The 18,193-nt window shown below is 40.0% G+C and overlaps 1 protein-coding gene across 1 annotated transcript in view; it reads right to left on the bottom strand.

Moving 5' to 3' along the window:
• The window catches only part of Msrb3 (methionine sulfoxide reductase B3), a 125,178-nt gene that overhangs the window by 73,845 nt on the left and 33,140 nt on the right, over positions 1-18,193 (bottom strand). The window contains exons 3-4 of the mRNA XM_052753467.1: positions 4,636-4,744; positions 2,953-3,030 (exon numbers count right to left, since the gene is read on the bottom strand). Coding sequence (XP_052609427.1) covers positions 2,953-3,030; positions 4,636-4,744 — 187 coding nt within the window. The remainder of the gene's footprint in view (positions 1-2,952; positions 3,031-4,635; positions 4,745-18,193) is intronic.

Below are 18,193 nucleotides of genomic sequence, written 5' to 3' on the forward strand. Positions count from 1 at the left end.
ACTCATGACCTCCATCCCTGCTGTCTGTACTCATGACCTCCATCCCTGCTGTCTGTATTCATGACCTCCATTCCTGCTGTCTGTACTCATGACCTCCATTCCTGCTGTCTGTACTCATGACCTCCATTCCTGCTGTCTGTATTCATGACCTCCATTCCTGCTGTCTGTACTCATGACCACTATTTCCGCTGTGTCTATACCCTTACTAATTTCCTCTCACTTCTTACTAGCAAACTCCTCTTTATCCCAACTCTATGTTATAGTTTAGAATCCTTTAAACTTTCTTATTCAAGCAATTATGTGGGTTTTAAGTCTGGACTTGCTGAATAATAATTTTCCCTTGTATCTTTTACGAAGATACAATGGGAATACATTACCAGAAATGTAAATAACTACAAAAGATGAATTTCCAGTTGTTTTGTATTCTGTACATATGCTTACAGTATTCCTGTCAAAACCTCAGACCTACATATTTCCATCATATATAAGTGTAGAAATTAATCATATGAACTAATAAAGCCTGTCCTTAGCAACATATACATCAATCACATCAGATTTGGTTTTTTTCTACAAACGACAATGAAGCACCCCAAACTTTCATTTTCTATCGTTTGTATAAACACATTGGATATGTGTTCTCACACTTACCCATGTAAGTCCCTGGGTAGAAAATGGCTACACAGATAGACATACAAGCTGGCAGTGAGGGGTAGAGTTGCTGACCTATGGCAGGTGTTTTGCAACACTATCTCAATGTTTTGTTTGTTTGTTTGTTTTCCTTCGAGGAGTTTGTCTTCAAAAGTCATGCATCCTTGGACTATCATTTTGCTCGATGCCTGAATACAACAACTGAGGACAATAAATTCCAGCAATATTTGGGACAGATGAAAGGTGTACCATCCCAAGTGAAGTGTGAGGCAGCAGTCAGAAGAGAGATGGAAGGGAAGAAGCTGCAGACCACTGACCTCTGAGTTTCAGCAGATGTGCCTAGAGGAATGGAAGACGGGAAAATCGACTTCCTCAAAACTGTGCATGCCCTGTGGCCCCTGACGTCTTCGTGGGCACCCAGGGCACATATTTTGAAAGTGAAGACAACTTGCAGGCCAATAAACTACTCCATCTCCAACAAGAGAGGAGCAGGGATGCTTTTCTCTCAGAGTATACACGGAAGCAAGAAGAGCCAAGCGAATGATGAAAACCGGCAAAAGTGTGAACGAAAAGTCCAATCCGATTTCTCCGCGTTTTTAGGAAATAGAAGCTGACGGGAATGCTCAAAAGAAATGATGCCGTGTCACGGCGAACAGTGAACGTGACTCTCGCCGGCTCTCATGTTTGGATAAGGGTCTTGCTTTCAGGGTTTGTGATTCAAACTCTCACAAGGGTTAAATCCATCCTCTACAGTGGCTCTGTTTCTTATTTAAAACTGCAAGTTTTCCTTCAACCGAGTCCTTCAGTGAAATCGCACGGCTGGGAAGAGGTGGGGCATCTTGAACAAAAAGTGAAGGGGATGTGGGCAGCTTTTACCATTTGGGGTATTAACCAGTTTAGCACGGCTCAGCGGCTATCTTAAGTGTTCTGTCAACTATTATGACATAAGCCAAAGGTGTTGAAATACGAGGATGTGTGTTTTCTGAGAGGAAATGGGTGACAATTTGAAGGGTCAGTTTTTTAACATGAAAAAAAATACATAAGAATTCAGAACAGATTGTCAACCAACACTAACGTGCAAGAAGGTTTATGTAATTGGAGAAAAGTTCAAAACTCTTAAAAAATTTTAAGGAAACTACCATTTTCCTGTTATTTCAGAAATATCTGCAAATGTTAGTGTCTTAAAGGAGAAATATGGAGCAAGTTAAAGTGCGTTTTCCATGCTACAGCTATCAGATTTTTATTTACTCATTCTTTCTGTGAAACTTTGTAATCCTGTGTCAGATAAATGATGCTCACTCTCAAGTAAGCCTTCTGTTTGGGGGATATAAGGCTTCTAGGATTTTACTCACCTAGCTAAAACTTCTTTGGTAAAGATTATCCTTCACTAAGTAAGATTATCCTATCCAGACCAAGAATTAACTCTTCTCCAAAAAGTCTATGTGATGCCTGCATCACTGTGAACTGCTGGGATCTTTTAAGAAGATGATTTTAAGCTGGGTGGTGGTGGTGGCGGTGGCGGCGTCGCACGCCTTTAACCCCAGCACTCGGGAGGCAGAGGCAGGCGGATCTCTGAGAGTTCATGGCCAGCCTGGGCTACAGAATAAGTTCCAGGAAAGGCGCAAAGCTACACAGAGAAACCCTGTCTCGAAAAACAAAAACAAAAAAAAAAAACAAGTTTAAAAAAAAAAAGAAGATGATTTTAGACCAATGCAAAAATAATGTTAACCTCAAATATACAATAGTGTTGCCTATACATAAAAATCTGTTGTCTGGCTCACATTTACTTTACGTACAGGTATTTCCCGTCATTGTGGAACTGTAACTAGACTTCTTGATGAGTATGTTTTATTCATCAAGAATATCATGAGTGACTTGCAAAAACGGTCCATAAATGGATTTAAGGGTATCACTTGAAGGTAGAAAAATCAGTAAATACATGAGCAGATAGATCTCTGCTCACCAAAATTTCCTTCGTACTCCGGCTATGAACAATGGTTACTAAGGTGGGATGAACTTAATGCTGGGTATTTTAAATGTCCAAACAGTACAAAATTCACCAGGCTGTCATAGAGTATTTAACCAGGAAAGTCTGTAATTATTCTTGTTTTCAGGGAGTATACACACACACACACACACACACACACACACACACACACACACACACACGTATATACATGTATATTATGTATTTATAACAGAAAAAGATAGAATCAAATTCAGCAAAGATTCAAAGGTAAATGAGCAAAAAGGAGTCTGCAGCCATGTGACCCAGCCATACCTACCAGCTTGCAGTACACTTACTTGAACAATGGAGTTCCACAAACAACACATTTATATATTCCAGGATCTTTGTGGTGCGTGTATTCTCCTTCAAAAGCACTGATAAAAAAAAAATAAACAGATCATCAAAAAATATTAACAAAGCTAGTGTTCTTAGAGAACACATTGGTGTAAAATACATTTCTCTAGTAAATCTTTCGAGGGTTTTGGGCCCTAAAATGAGAACAGACTAAACATATGGAAAGTTGAACCATACTAATACACTTCAAATATACATATATATAATGTGCATATAACTACTCCAAACCAGTACAAGTAAAAATATCAAGCCATCTAGTATGTAATATTTAGAATATTTTTCAAATAAAAAAAAAAGCCCGTTGTTTGAGTCACATAATGAACATTATTACATAAGATTTCTACTACTCCGCACTGTGCAAGAGCGGACTGGAAAATGCAGCAGGGTCCAAGTCTTCCCGTGGAAGGAGTCTTAGTTTTCAGTTTGAAAAGGAATATTGCAGCTTTAAGGGAATATTTTTCTAAGTTAGCGATCTTCAAGGCGAGGAGGTCATTCGGCTAACACAAATCAGCTGTGGTAGCCCCACAAAAAGTCTGTGTGCTCGGCAGCTTGTTCTTATTATCCTTTCAGCCTCTTTACGAGGTCCAGTTTTTTTTATAAACAGAATTTTTAAGAATGACCTAATCTCTGGTTGTTTGTGTGCATTAAATCATTTCGCTAGCCATGCACACTACAGGGCGGGCAAGTCCTCTGGCTGAGAATCCAGCCCACCACCGGGTCCAGTGGACAACGAGGGCACGCTTTGTCAGAGACTCCACGTTTAGTCAACTCAGTAAATAGTAGATTCTGTGACAGGAAGAGCATGTTGCCTCTTAACAAGGATCCCGTGTGGGAAAGAGCTCTCAGCTCATGAATGAAAACACTAAGTTACATCATTAATAAATCTGGATCAGAGGTACATTTACAGCTTTGTGCCAAGCTCCATGGTATAAATTAAACAACAAAATCATTGGGCCTTGGCAAGTTACTTTTTAGCTGGAATCAGCTGAGAGAGACTTTAATCACTAGAAACAGTCTTGGAAGTGAACAAACTTTTTTTTTTCCTTCCAGGATGTAGGGCGAACTTCCAAGGACCAAAGCCATGTGAGGGCAGTTATTGAAAATTTTTGACATTCCAACCACAAATGAGCCAATAAATACTCTCTCCACATGTGCTTCAAAAAGAAATTGGAGTGGGGTAGAAAGGAACTAAATTATGCTACCTTCTTTTTGCAGCCAAAATGTCTATGCTTACAATGGCCACCTTCAAAAATGCCAGCATCCTGGCATAGCTCCACGTCCCTCATGGTTTTCCTCACTGTGATGTCTTCAACAAAAAAAAAAAAAAAAAAGTACCTAAATCACTATTACTTCCACACATTTTGTTGTAAACTAAAAACAGGCCCTTAACAAAAGCCCCGTGACTCTATATAAGATAGAAGGGTCACTGAGTGGAGGAGAGCAGAAATAAGACTCAGCCTCAACCTAAACAACGTCCCAGTTCCAACCTTTTCAAAGCCAGTCATTTGCAGGATTAGCCAGTATGTATAGGACTCTTTGAATGAACTAACAAGGAAGAGGAGACTCCAGGGAGCGAGGAGAAAAGTAGTACTTGCTTGCTGGCTTTTTACTACAGCACACATTACCTTTCTGTTCCTTTCTCCTGAGTGACATGGTACTGGAGGGGTGTCAGCCGCTTCCTCAGTTCCTGCTGGGAAAAGACCACCTTACAGTTCTTTTTATCCCTACATGACCCTGGAAAGAGAGGATATGGGAGAAAGAGCCTTTTTAGCCTGAATCCTAAATAATTGCTTTGGCTGGTCACCACAGTGCAGTCTCTACAGTCACTTGTCAATGACCAAACCAGTCCCTAACAGACTACAAAATCTTCCCTGAGCTGCAGCTGGTCTCCAAGTTCAAAAGGAATGTACCTTAAGATCCAACTGACTCCTCTGGAGTAGCAACACAGCATTAGAGCCAAAGCTTCTAGAAGATGATACTAAACACTCACTGGGTACTTGTTCCCAGCATGGTGGTACATCCTATATGCCACCTGAACCCTGAAACTACTTTTTAAAAGATGAATTCAATATCATGCACATATTTGTAAGTATTCACTATATATATGCACATACATATATATGTATATATACATATACATACACATATGTATGAGAATGGGCACATAAAGACCCATTCAATAATTTTGCAACTTGGTAGAATAGCTTGAAACCATCACCATTCCATTTTCATCCAAGATGACTTAAATACCATCCTATTTATTTTTCTGAGAACCCTAAAAATATATATATATATATTTTTTTTTTCTACAGTAGGAATTGCTGTTTTCTGTGAGTCTATCAGATATTTCACTGGGTTCTAAGTAGTCTTTAGAAATGCATGTTTTTCTAAAGACCATTATCTTACGATGTTAGCGTGAAACTTTCAATAGACTTCAGGAGAAGGCATTTGTTTATACTAAAGCAGATTCAAGAATTCCAGAGAGGTGGGCGGGGGGGGGGGGGGGGGGGGGGAGGAGGAGCGAGACACAGAGAAATGAAGAGTGAGTGTGATTTCTCTTCGAGGTTTGTACTGTCCTCTTACAGTTCAGCTGGGAGGACTTCACTGCTCAGGAGTATCTGAATGATGAAATGATTCTAATGTGACTCATAGCTAGGGTAGTTTATTTGAATGTATGCAAATGGCAAAATGTTCAGACAACACCTATTTACCTGTAGTTATTTTATTTTCCTCAAGCAAACAGCTGCAAAGAAATACAAGTCTGAGACAGGACAGCCGTGACTCACTGCCGTAAAATGCCTTTTCTTTCCCACTACAGTAGGAAAGAAGTGTGCAGATGGCCCTCCATGCAAAGATGTCCTACTGTGTTTTGAAGTTGGCCTTCTTAGTGTCCTGAGCATTAACTTCAACTTCTTTTGATTTAGTAGTGGGAATGCTTCCCACTGTTTACTCCTACGGTACCTAATGTAGAATATGAGATTACCGAATTAAACCCAGTGAAGACTACCTACCTACCCTGAGTGTGGCGCTGAAGAAGGGCTATCAGCTTCCAGAACTAGGGTCTCCTAGATAGATGGTTGATTCTCCACCAGAAAACAGGGAGGAGAAAGAGCAAACCAGAGCCAAACAGGAGATAACCTTGCCTAGGCCTGCAGAAGCCAGACTCCACTTCTGCTGGCCTTCGTGATCCTCTGTTGGTCTAGGAAGGGACCCAGGAGCAACTGGCACATTGGAAATGGCACTGAGGGCCTCCCATCTCACTGAACCCCAGTTAACACCAGGTTCATCATGGTGTGAGAAACCCTGTGAGAAATCCTAGTACTTCCAAGGCATACACAGAAATGTCTCCCTGGTTGGTCTGTTCAGCTCGAATGTAGAAGGGCCTTTTCTCAGTCAGTGCTCAGAGATGGGTGAGTTTCTGTTTACCTCCCTCGGGACTTCTTAAAAAATTATTTTACTTTATCTGTTAGAATGGTATCTTTGCTAATTTTGTCAAGAAGTTCATTAATTACAAACTTAATGTGACAAATTATCATGGTTAAAATTATTAGTTCCAATGGGCTTGACAATTAAGATCTGAACAATTAGAATTAAGCAAATCCATCCAAAATATTTTGGGTTACTATATGTTCATTCATACAAAAAGACCAATTGTGTTTCCAAAGTTGCGAGAGCTAAGCTAGCCATCTGTATGTCATTTAGTACAAGAGAAGCAACCGCAGGTTTAAATTACATGGTATTGGATTGCAATTTCCTAACATTGGATGCTTTTCTGCTTTTTTACCTTGAGTCATTTACCAAGGAGTGTTCATAAAAAGTAGCTTCAAGCACAGATGCTTGCAAATCACTTAGGCAAAGATGTTTCTCTCTTTTTCATTTTACCTCTCCCCAGAATCTCTTTTCTGAAGAAAAAGAATAAGACTGTTGGTCAGTATTGATGAACCATGTCATGTATTTGTCGAGGGGGAAAAAAGGTAAAATTGAAAACATCTGATTGAAGTAAATAATACAAACATAAAAGCTTCACTGGTGAATGAAGGGTATTGAAGAGACCTTATTTCATAGATTAGAAATTACTTTTGATCTAAACATTCTTAAAAACAGATTGTTTTCCGCTATGAGCCATCTCATTAGCTGTGCTACAGAGACCCCATTTTAATGGTGAACTTTGAAAGGGACCCGCTGGACTCTTTGTCGGCCCCCATCTTATTTGGAAGGGGGAAAAGCTTTCCTTGCAGCTTCCTTTGTTTGCCTTTCAAGAACCACGAAAGCAGTATTCACACAAATTTTGGAGGAATTTGCCCTGTGTCACAGCCTACAGATTATTTGGTTTTGGTGCACTTAAAGGTCATCTTCCAAATTAGCAAAATTTTCCTACATCCTGGCTTTTCAACCTTAAATGTAAATGTTGTTCCCTAACTGTAAGTGAGGTTTATTCTCTGAGAAAATGTTGGTGATTATTTAAGGAGGTCAAACTTCAGATATTTTTATTCTCTGGCCATACTGTGTTCTCCAAGTAATTAGGTGTTTAAAGGATATCTAAAAGCAAAAGGAAGATACACACACACACACCCAAAAAAAAACCAGTTGTGATTTTTGTACTAAACAACTCAATGGGAAGTCAGTCAGATTTTAATAAAAGTCTCACCACCCAGTGCAATAATAATAATATACTTCTTGGACAACTGAAAGCTGTACTAATGTATTAATTCTTCTAATATAACCAAAATTTGGCAGGTACAGAAAAAAAGCTTCATTTCTGTCCCTGCATCCTCTGCCCCCTACCAGACTGACTTTTCCAAAGTCACATGGTGCCACTGTTAATTCTACAGACATCATTTCATTTTGAAATTGGAGAGTAATTCATTGGGTGGCTCCCCTTTACTATCTTCACTTAGGGACTGTAATTTTCTTATTACACAGGGTAATTTAACATTAGTGTTATACGACATCTGTTCAATGACTTCTGAATTAGCTTAGAAGTATGCAACAGAGGGAGGTATCCCTTTCTTTAAACATTTAATAGCATTACTTTGAAGGCACAAGTCAGTATATATACACGTACAACACGGTGCATCTGAGGGAATAATATTACCCCCTTTGTATCTAATCATAGCCCATTCTCTACAGTGTCATTTTTATGTGGGTCAGATCTACCTTGAACCCAATCCGAAGGTATTTAAATGCTGGAATATGCCCAGTGTCTTTTTTTTATTTATACCAAGGCATCTTCCATGTTGTTACTGAAGGGAAGAATTGTGTTGAAACCCCAATAGGAAGCTCTTCTCTACACAGACACAAGAGTTCTCTGAGAGTTGGAGGTAGGACACACCTGCAGTCCCAAGGTTTTGTCACCATCCCCCACTTCTAAAAAAGAGCTGCATTCTGGTCTGCTGCATCCTGCCTGCTGCCAACTGTGCCCTTAGATGAGCTGGGTGTTGCATTAGCTCTGTGGCTACAAAGATGGCAACACCTGGGACTTAGCAGGCGCCGGGTGCAAAATCAGAGGACACTGAAGCTAAAAATCCAGTTTAAAAGGGAGCAGCTTAGATGTTTCTGTGCACTTCTGCATCCTACTGGTAATTATTTTCTATAATAATTCTCTCAGAAAAGTCTTTTTCTAACAAGTGATCTTTTTAAAATGAAAAGAAAAAAAGGAAGTGGGGGGGGAAACAGAACTAAAAATTCAGCTCTACTCTCTACCATGCACATTTCTAGACACACAATTCTAGAAGGTGGAATCATGCCCATTTTACAAACACAAAAACTGAGGCTCACAGAGTTGGTTTTAACATAACTTATTAAAGAGTCACATCAACTCAAACATACAGTTATGGGACTGTAAACCCATGCCTATTTCTGCCAGTAAAAAATTACGCTCTAACTTTCTTCTCAAATTGTGCAGAAATTTTCAGCTTAAAAAAAATTACTCGCTAATAAGTTAAGACAGTAAGTGAAGGACAGTAGTAGTCATGATAGTGCATAAAAAGTAACAACATCTGCCCACTGGCCCCATCTGCTTTCCCTATATATATCCCTTCAGTACATACAAGATTCTCACCACACCTACAAACCCTGAAAGGCCCTTTAATGTCCTGTTGAGAAGTAGATCAGATCTGTTACTTAAATGCTCAGAACACTCTTGAGTCATATGCTTTATATTTCAGTGTGAAAAATCAAAATAAAACCAAACCTAAGGATCTCAGCATTTTAATTTCTGCTCTAGGACTACAGGGGAACATGAAAATATTACCCATTTTCCCAAAATAATAAGAGATAGGTATCTTGTTTTGATTTAGTTTCATTAAGTTAAAACAGTAAAGTTCGTGTAGAAATAGCTTGCTGCTGTATTTACAGATGCCATAAAATTAAAGCCTTTGTTCATTTTTACTATGAACTTTAATTTCCAAGTCCACATTAGTCTGCCATGTTGGAAAACTATTTTATTCCAGGCTTAGTAGTGTTAGACTTTCTAAGTCGAAGATTATAAAACTATAATCTATACCACTTTTAGAATCAAATGTAAATACATAGCACAGACAATTTTGCTTGTTGGTTTTCTTTTTTACAACTCCGGTAATTCATAAAGGCCTTGAGAACAGAGTTGCAAGTCACAGAGGGGAAAGTCTCCATCTATAGAAGCATTCCCAGTTCTAACTCCCCCGCCCCATACTGTTCATAACCTAGGGTGTGAGGATGTGGCTTCCGGTCTCCAGCTCCCACCAAACCAGGCCTGCCTGGTTTTCCTTGAGAGCAATGACCCAAGACACCTACTTTTCTAAGTATTCAAAAATGCTGTGTCAGCTACAGAGTGTGCGGTAGGACGTTAACCGAACTCTACCCACCGACTGCTTCTGCCATTATTCTGAGTACCTACCTGCATACTGTCATTCATGGCTCTGCGTACTCACCACAGAGCCAGAAACAGAACGCGTCCTTCCGTCTTGGACCTCTCCTTCTGGCAGAGGTGAGATACCCAGAACGTAACCAAGGCAAGGACGCCTGTTATGAGGTCTTTTAGAAGGTGGAATGTAAGCAAGAACAAAAAAAGCCAGCATGGCGAAGAGCCAGGACTACAGGGCTGGTGGGGGACAGCAATCTTCATGGAATGGGTGGGGGTGGGCTGTCTCACACCAGCGATATTTAGGCAGAGCCCTGGGGAGGGAGAGGCAGCTGGTAGTGCTGATGTCTCAAGAACATTCCGAACACATGCAGGAGACGGCCAGGGCAGGCGGAGAAGACAATGTGAGGCTCATCCATGAGAGACAGAGACAGGTCATGCGAGCAGGAAGCCTGAACAGCAATGCCCGCAGGCAAAGTAATCAAGAAACTCGACTGCGCTGTACAGATCGTAATATGAACTCTTCTAACACTACCGATTGCTCCTAGGGGGACTCCCGGGGGGCGCCACCCAAAATGTCTCTAAGAAAGTTATTCACTTGGCCAAACTCTAGAGACACCATGTGTGCAGACTATGCTGACTCAGACCTCCGTTCCCAACCTCAAGTCATGTTTAAGAGGATGCTCAGGAGACGTGTTTGGTGACGAAAGCTGGATGAGCATAGAGAATAAAACCTTTTGGCCATTTTAAACGAAGAGTTTACCCTGGGAAACACCGTCACCTCGCCCACTTTCGGGCAATCCCGTAGGTGACGGAAGAAACATCCATAAGTCAAGGAAGCACAGAATTATTACTTCAAACTTTTTTTTAATGACCTTAATTTTTACATCAAACTTAGTTTAATTTCATCTGTGCTCCAAGCTCTAAAGACCTGTAACATAACGTAAACAAATATAAAATTTCTTGAATTAAATAGTGCCGTGTATTTTACCGCTACTGCCACAGCACTGTAATGCCGAAACTGGCCTCCAGGTTCACACTGGCAGAATGCACAGGCAAACTCAGAAGACATTTCAGGCCAGTCTTCCTGCCCACTCCATGGACCCTGTTAGCTTCACCTCTGCCAGCTCCCTCTGAAAGCTAGGATCCACAGGAGCAAACACAGAAGGGGCAATCACGCTCCAACATCTTCCATTGCATGTGCATTTCTGGAAAAAGTATAAATTCTGCAAGGCACACATTGCTAAGCTTACTACTGGCTCATACTTTTTACAACCACTTATTAAATATCTGCACTGAGTTAAGACTTGAAATGAGCGTTAAGAAATTTAGAACATAGTAAAGAAAGGTCCTGATTCCTACATAACACAGCCTGAAGTCTTTAGGGAAGGCATGCGCAGAGCTCTGTGCAAAGGGAGTGAACACACAGGACAGGTACACTTTAAACTGTTCTCATCAAGATTGACCATGTCAGAACTGGACTAGGCCCTCTGGATAAGTGAGACAGTTGTTTAGCTTGAACTGTTTAGGGGTCCCCAGGCAGTGAGACCAGGACCTGTCCTTGGTGCATGAGCTGGCTCTTTGGAACCTAGGGCCTATGCTGAGACACTTTGCTCAGCGTTGGTGCAGGGAGGAGGGGACTGGACCTGCCTCAACTGAATGTACCAGGCTGGGCTGACTCCCCAGGGGAGAACTTGCCTTGGAAGAGATGGGAATCGGGGGTGGATTGGGGGGGGGAGGCTGGGGGGGGAGGAGGGAAGACAGGTAAATCCGTGGCTGATATGTAAAACGACTAGAAAATCTCACATATATATATACATATATATATACGTATATATACATATATATACACATATATGTATACATATACATATACATGTATATATACATATACATATACACATATACATATATACATATATACACATACATATATACATATACACATACACATACACATACACACACACACACACACACACATACACACACACACATACACACACATACACACACACACACACACACACACACACACACACACACACACACATATATATATATATATATAAAGATTGACCCTGTCTAGCTGCCACTGGAAAATGGGAAGCACAAATATTCACAGAAGTCAAATGTGCAAGCTCAGAGTGCCAGCAAAGGTCCAAATAGGGAAGAAAACTCCACCGAGGCAGCTGACTGATAGACGGGTTAGGATTAAATGTGTGTAAGCCAAGGCTGTAAGCATCCATCCTGCTGAAAACTATGCAAATGGGGGATGGATAGCTGGATCGGCTCATTTTATGATGTCACCACTTCAGCAAACAGGAAAAGGTGTAGATTCCTATTCAAAAGCGCAAAACTTTGGGATCTGAGAAATGAAGTCATTTTAAAACTAAGGAGGGAAATGTGAGGATGGTTTGTGTTTCCCGTTGTAAGCTGACAGGAAAGGGTACGGTCAGAGACCAGGATCAGCTGTGTGGTACCTAATTACTATGACTGAAGAGTCTAGCCATAATAGTAAAGCCTCATGCATGCAGCTGCGGGGTCTTCTTGAGCAGAGACAACGGAGGAGTTTATCCTTTCATCCACCCTGATGCAACCGTGGTTAAAAATGGTGAATGACTGTGAGATAAAAACCACCTTTGGCACATCTAGATTTACTTGTAGGTTGTACACTTTTCATTGTTGAACTCAAATACAGCCACCATTTCATCAGCACTGGTTAAATGCCCCCAAAATAACCAGAAAATACTCTATCAATTCCTCCAAACTTACTTCAAGTACTTTTGGGAGCAAGGGCGTTCATGTTCATGGGGACCACGAAGTTCAGGGTTTCGAGAAATATTTAAAGCATGTCTTGATCCTGAAAGCATTTTCTTGCTTGCAAAGCATATGACTAAAAAAAGAATGTTTGAACCACTGCCATCATCAAGTGACAATAGAGGAAGAAAAAGTCACTTAACTTCAATTCTATCTGATTGCATGTGAAACTTCTGAAAAAGTTGGAGTTCCCTGGTTTTAATTTTTTTTTTTTTTTTTTAGCATGGGTCTTCACTTGAACATCATAGCCCATAAAGAAAAAAATTAAAACCAGACAGGCTCATTTTAATTCTACATTTCACATGCAATCAAAAAGATTTGTTGTGCGCACGCGCACACACACACACACACACACACACACACGATATCCTCTCTACCCATCTCTCCTTCCTCCCGCTCCCCTTTGTGGATCATAGTCTGCTCAGGAGATAAAAGGTAACCGCCCACTGAAAGGAGCCCTCTCTTAGACTATCACGCAGAATGTCATTTAAATACAACCTTGAGTATACTTCCTTAGAAAGAAAACAGTATCTGAAGACTCAACTTCTTCCAGTTTCCAAAATTAATTTATAGCACATAAGAAATTTGAGTTTAAATTTAAGCACAATGACAAAAAACCAAGTCTGCAACTTCCACTAGGCGAATGAGAGCTCACTGATTATCCCAGAAGAAGCTAAGATTTTCTGGAGAAAAAGAAAACATTTTCTTATTCACAGAGCAAACTCAAGGAAAGGCATACAGTTTACACTCAAGTTTTGCACAGAAACTCAAGGGAGCATGCCTGCATACTTACTAGCCATCCTTACACTCCCTGTACAAAATAGTGTGTGGGTTCACAAGAAAGATCTAAAATGTGCATGCTGTATTTACTTAACTCTCCATCTCAATGGCTGCTGTTCTCCCCCCCCCCGCCCCAAAAAAAGTCTTCTAGATGCCTGTGCAACACTTTTTAGATCTTAGTTTCAAATATACAGTAACATTTGTTTAATAAGTAAACATGATAAAAAAAATGATGGCCAATGATAGAGTAAAACTTTTTCCTTTGAAGCTGCTCAATCCTTTATTGCTTCTCTAGAGGTCCGCATTCAAATCTTCTCACAATGTCTAACATTTAATGATTCTTGGGATGTAAGACTATGAGATCACTTGATCCAGGATGGCCCAGAAAGCATTTTATCAAACACTTAGGGGAAAAAAAAATGCTAACATGTTGTTCCTCTTGGAGAGTGAAAAAGAGAAGTTTCCATAGTCCAATCAGGTTAGGAAAATCCACCGGTTATCTTGATGCAGTCCATCTCAGAGCGTTTCTTATACTAATGTATATTTTTAAATATGATACATTATCTATGCGTCCACTAGAAAGGGGAAGAAACACTGGCAAACTATGACATATTCTTACCACAGTGTTTGTTTTAAAGATTTACTTCTTTTTATCTCATGTACATGGGTGTTTGGCCTGAATATTTGCTTCTGTACCATGTGTGTGTGGTGCCAGCAGAGGCCAGAAAAGGGCATCAGATCCCCTGGAGCTGGAGTTGTAGAAGGCTGGGAGCTGCCACGTGGTGCTGGGAATCCAACCCCCCATCCTCTGCAAGAGCAGCCAGTGCTCTTAACAGCTGAGTCATCTGCAGCCCCATCACTGGGGATTTTCAGCTTCATCCTCATTAGAAAAGTGGAAAAAGCTGCACATTCAAACTTATGAAATACAGGAATATCTAGCTTCATCTGATGATTGGTTTACAGGGCAAATAACAGAACTAGTATTCCTCATGTTATAAACTAGAAAATGACAAACTTCTAGACAAAATCCCTCAAGGAGAAGTTCATGCCCAAAGAAGTTACCTGACGTGGTCACATGCCTACTTGACATGAGCCAGGATCCTCAGATTGTGGCCTTCGGCCATTCACGGCATTCTCTCTTGAACCTATGCTTTACGCCACCTATACTAAGGCATGTTCCCACAGCACATCCTCACCTCTGCTCCCACCAGCACCCCCCACTAATTACAGCGACCTGGTCCTTTGACACCCTTTACTGTACTGTGAAATCCAGTCCTGGGAAGCCATTCGGTCACGTGGTGCAGAAGGCTGCAGGGTACTTCTCAGCCTGCTCCTGACTCCCTAGTTAAACCAGGAGGAAGTGTCTGTGCAGACTCAGAAAAGTGTCAGTAATGTAATTCTCTTCATCCTATAGTTAACAAAGCATGCACCCTAAGTGGACATCTTTAAAAAAAAATGTACCTTCTGCAAGCACAGAGATCTTGTCACTCACAACGTAGCACTGTTTGGATGAGCTGACATTCATCCCAGTGCACGGACATGTATCGAATGGCCATTGCGTGACAGACACAGTTGTACAATGAATGGAACTGTCACTTACACAGTCAAGTCTCAGTCTATCTGGCACTCTACAGGGTCCGAGAATTTTTTGCGATAGGACAAGCTTTGCCTGGCCAGCCCATCACCTTCCCACACTAGTCTGGGGTTTTTCCCCACAGTTTCTTTTCTCTGCTTTCTTCTCCTTGATAGCAAGGAACTGAGGTTTTACACAACCAGGTTTTGGAAATTCTCAGCTAATATAACACTTGAGAATTCTAATTGCAATAATAATAATAATAATAATAATAATAATAATAATAATAATAATAATATAACAGTGCTATATAATTCTCAGTTTACAGATGAAAAAATGGAATAAAAAGTACAAAAGGAAACTTCTGGGGGCCCAAAGGCAAATTGGTAATAAAACAAACCAGTAAGGAATAACTTACAATTTGTTTCTTCATCAATACCAATAATATAGTGAAAGGCTCTAAACCTTGAGGTTTATTTATCTAAAAATCACACAAGAGATACTGAAAATTAATCAAATGGAATGAATCATTCTGAAACAATATGTATTTTTGACAACAAAATAAAACCCTACAAAATAAAAACTGTAGAAATATTTACAATTGTAGATTTTCTTGGCTTGCTTAAAATTCAAATAACCTATTAATTTAAAATAATATATCATTCTCTGCAATCACATAGCTGACTATAATAATCATAAGCAGTGCTGAAGTATTTATCATAAAAGTTAATAAGTTTAAGTGTGCAAATATGTAACATACTAATCCTTTAAAAACCTGATGTATACTTTTGTAACATATTTTAAAATAACTGATACAACTGTGAACATATTGAATACAAATAAAGGGGAAAATTAAGGACTTTGGAACAAATACTAAATTTTCCAATAAATAGTTGCTTTCAAGTGCAAAGGCACAAACTATCTCCATAGAACTTATCATTGCATCTCAATAATCTAGTTTAAATAACTTAAAATTAAAATGTATCTAGCAAAAGCACTCAGGAAAATCTGATCTGAAATTGTTTCAGTTGAAACTCTGAGTTAGGAAAGACTGATAATAAAAGTTCACCCGAAATGATGGGTATTAACTGGCACGTGACATTACACAGTGCCCCCTGGCTCAGCCTTCACTGGGCTCATGTGTTGAGGGTGAGAGGCTACTCAGTTCAGTGAACCCCTCTCTGATCTTTCTCATAATACTACTGTGAGCATGTTTGGATACAGAAATGTATCTCTGCAGTATCTCCAAGTTCATAGTGTCTTGAATTTCTAACCCTGTAGAATTGCTGGAGCTAGTGATGTTTTATATTCTGTACAGACACTGTTATACTTAATTTGCCCAAAAAAGCTGAGATACATTTCAGATTTTGTTCATGCCTGTCTTAATTGTTTTACTGTGTTGTGCATTTTATAATTACTAATTTGCCACTTAACAAAAAATTAATAAAATCCATATTTAATAAGTCATATGTCCAATACCTTATATTTATAGATATGCCATTCAGGGACAAACCAGCCTTGATGAAATATGTATTCTCTACAAATAATTTTTAAAACTCATACCATATACCAACTTTTCAGTATTAACTCAAGCTTTTTTATAAAGCTACTAAGACATTTTGTTCCAAAAGCAATATCAGAATACTCATTAATCAAGATTTAAAATATAATTTTTTTCTAGTTTCCTAAAATATTTCATTCATGCAAAAACTGATCAATGCTTCACATTCAACATGTTAACTAATAACATTTCAAGACTCTGTAGAAGTCCACAACATGGCAAAACAAAATGTATAATTTTCTTTAATTCTTGGGTGGTCTGCTGCAGAAAACTTAGCTGCATATAAAGCTATAAATTACTGCTAAAGCAGCTATTTGGTACAAGATAGGTTAATTTATGAAAACTTGTTTTAGTTTGTAGAAAGTCTGCATATGAAAGACATTTCCAAGAAACGTCCAAGCAGAGGGAGTCGAGATCCTATTGAAAACGGAAGAGGTTTTCACTCTACATATGCTGTCAGAACACAGTAAAGGCAGGGACAAGTCTGCTTTGTAAATCCATATGTTCTTAACTGGATAGCCTTACATTCCTTCCAATTTTTACAATGCACCTATGTGTTTAAGGCTTGGCTCCACCTCAAGCTGTGAAAGAACGTAAGGCCAGTGCCATCTACTGGAAAGGGGGTGACTGTTCGGTCAGCCGACTTCAGTGCTTTGGTAAACTACACTGAAATCTGTGTCTGTTTTTAAAGTTCTTTCTCTTTAAAAAATTAAATGAAAATCTCCTGGCCTGTTGGGGTACATAGCATAGATGAGGCCCTGCATCAAGCCGATAGAACTGCACAATCGCTTGTGTGCACACAAACACACACACCATACACACTCATACACACCACACACACACACAAGCACACTCCAACACACACACCATACACACACACAAGCACCATACAAACACAGACACACACACTCATACACACACACCACTCATACACACACACACACCATACACACTCACTCATACACACCACACACAAGCACACTCATACACACCACACACACAAGCACACTCAAACACACACACTCATACACACACACCACTCATACACACACACACACCACTCATACACACACACACACCACTCATACACACACACACCATACACACTCATACACACCACACACACAAGCACACTCAAACACACACACTCAAACACACACACCCACACACACACACACACACACTCTCTTAAAAATGTTAATTAATAAAAAAGCTAGGTAAGATGAATATGTAAAAATGGTGAACACAGCCAGGCGGTGGTGGCACACGCCTTTAATCCCAGCACTCAGGAGGCAGAGCCAGGCAGATCTCTGTGAGTTCGAGGCCAGCCAGGTCTACAGAGTGAGATCCAGGAAAGGCGCAAAGCTACACAGAGAAACCCTGTCTCAAAAAATAAAACAACAACAACAACAACAAAATGGTGAACGCACTAGATAGCACTTTACTGGTGACACCAATGGAAAAAAAGAGCTACTGTGTCCCGATCCATTTCAAACATGAAACGGTTTCATGAGTGCCAGAGAGGAGGCTCTGGAGCTACTCATGGAGTGCTCCCTGAGGAGCTTCCGAAGACCTGACACTAGAAAACTTTACAACTGCAACACTGTG

This window comes from Peromyscus californicus, unplaced genomic scaffold (assembly GCF_007827085.1).
Source record: "Peromyscus californicus insignis strain IS unplaced genomic scaffold, ASM782708v3 Scaffold_24__1_contigs__length_46423439, whole genome shotgun sequence".
NCBI classification, from domain to species: domain Eukaryota; kingdom Metazoa; phylum Chordata; class Mammalia; order Rodentia; family Cricetidae; genus Peromyscus; species Peromyscus californicus.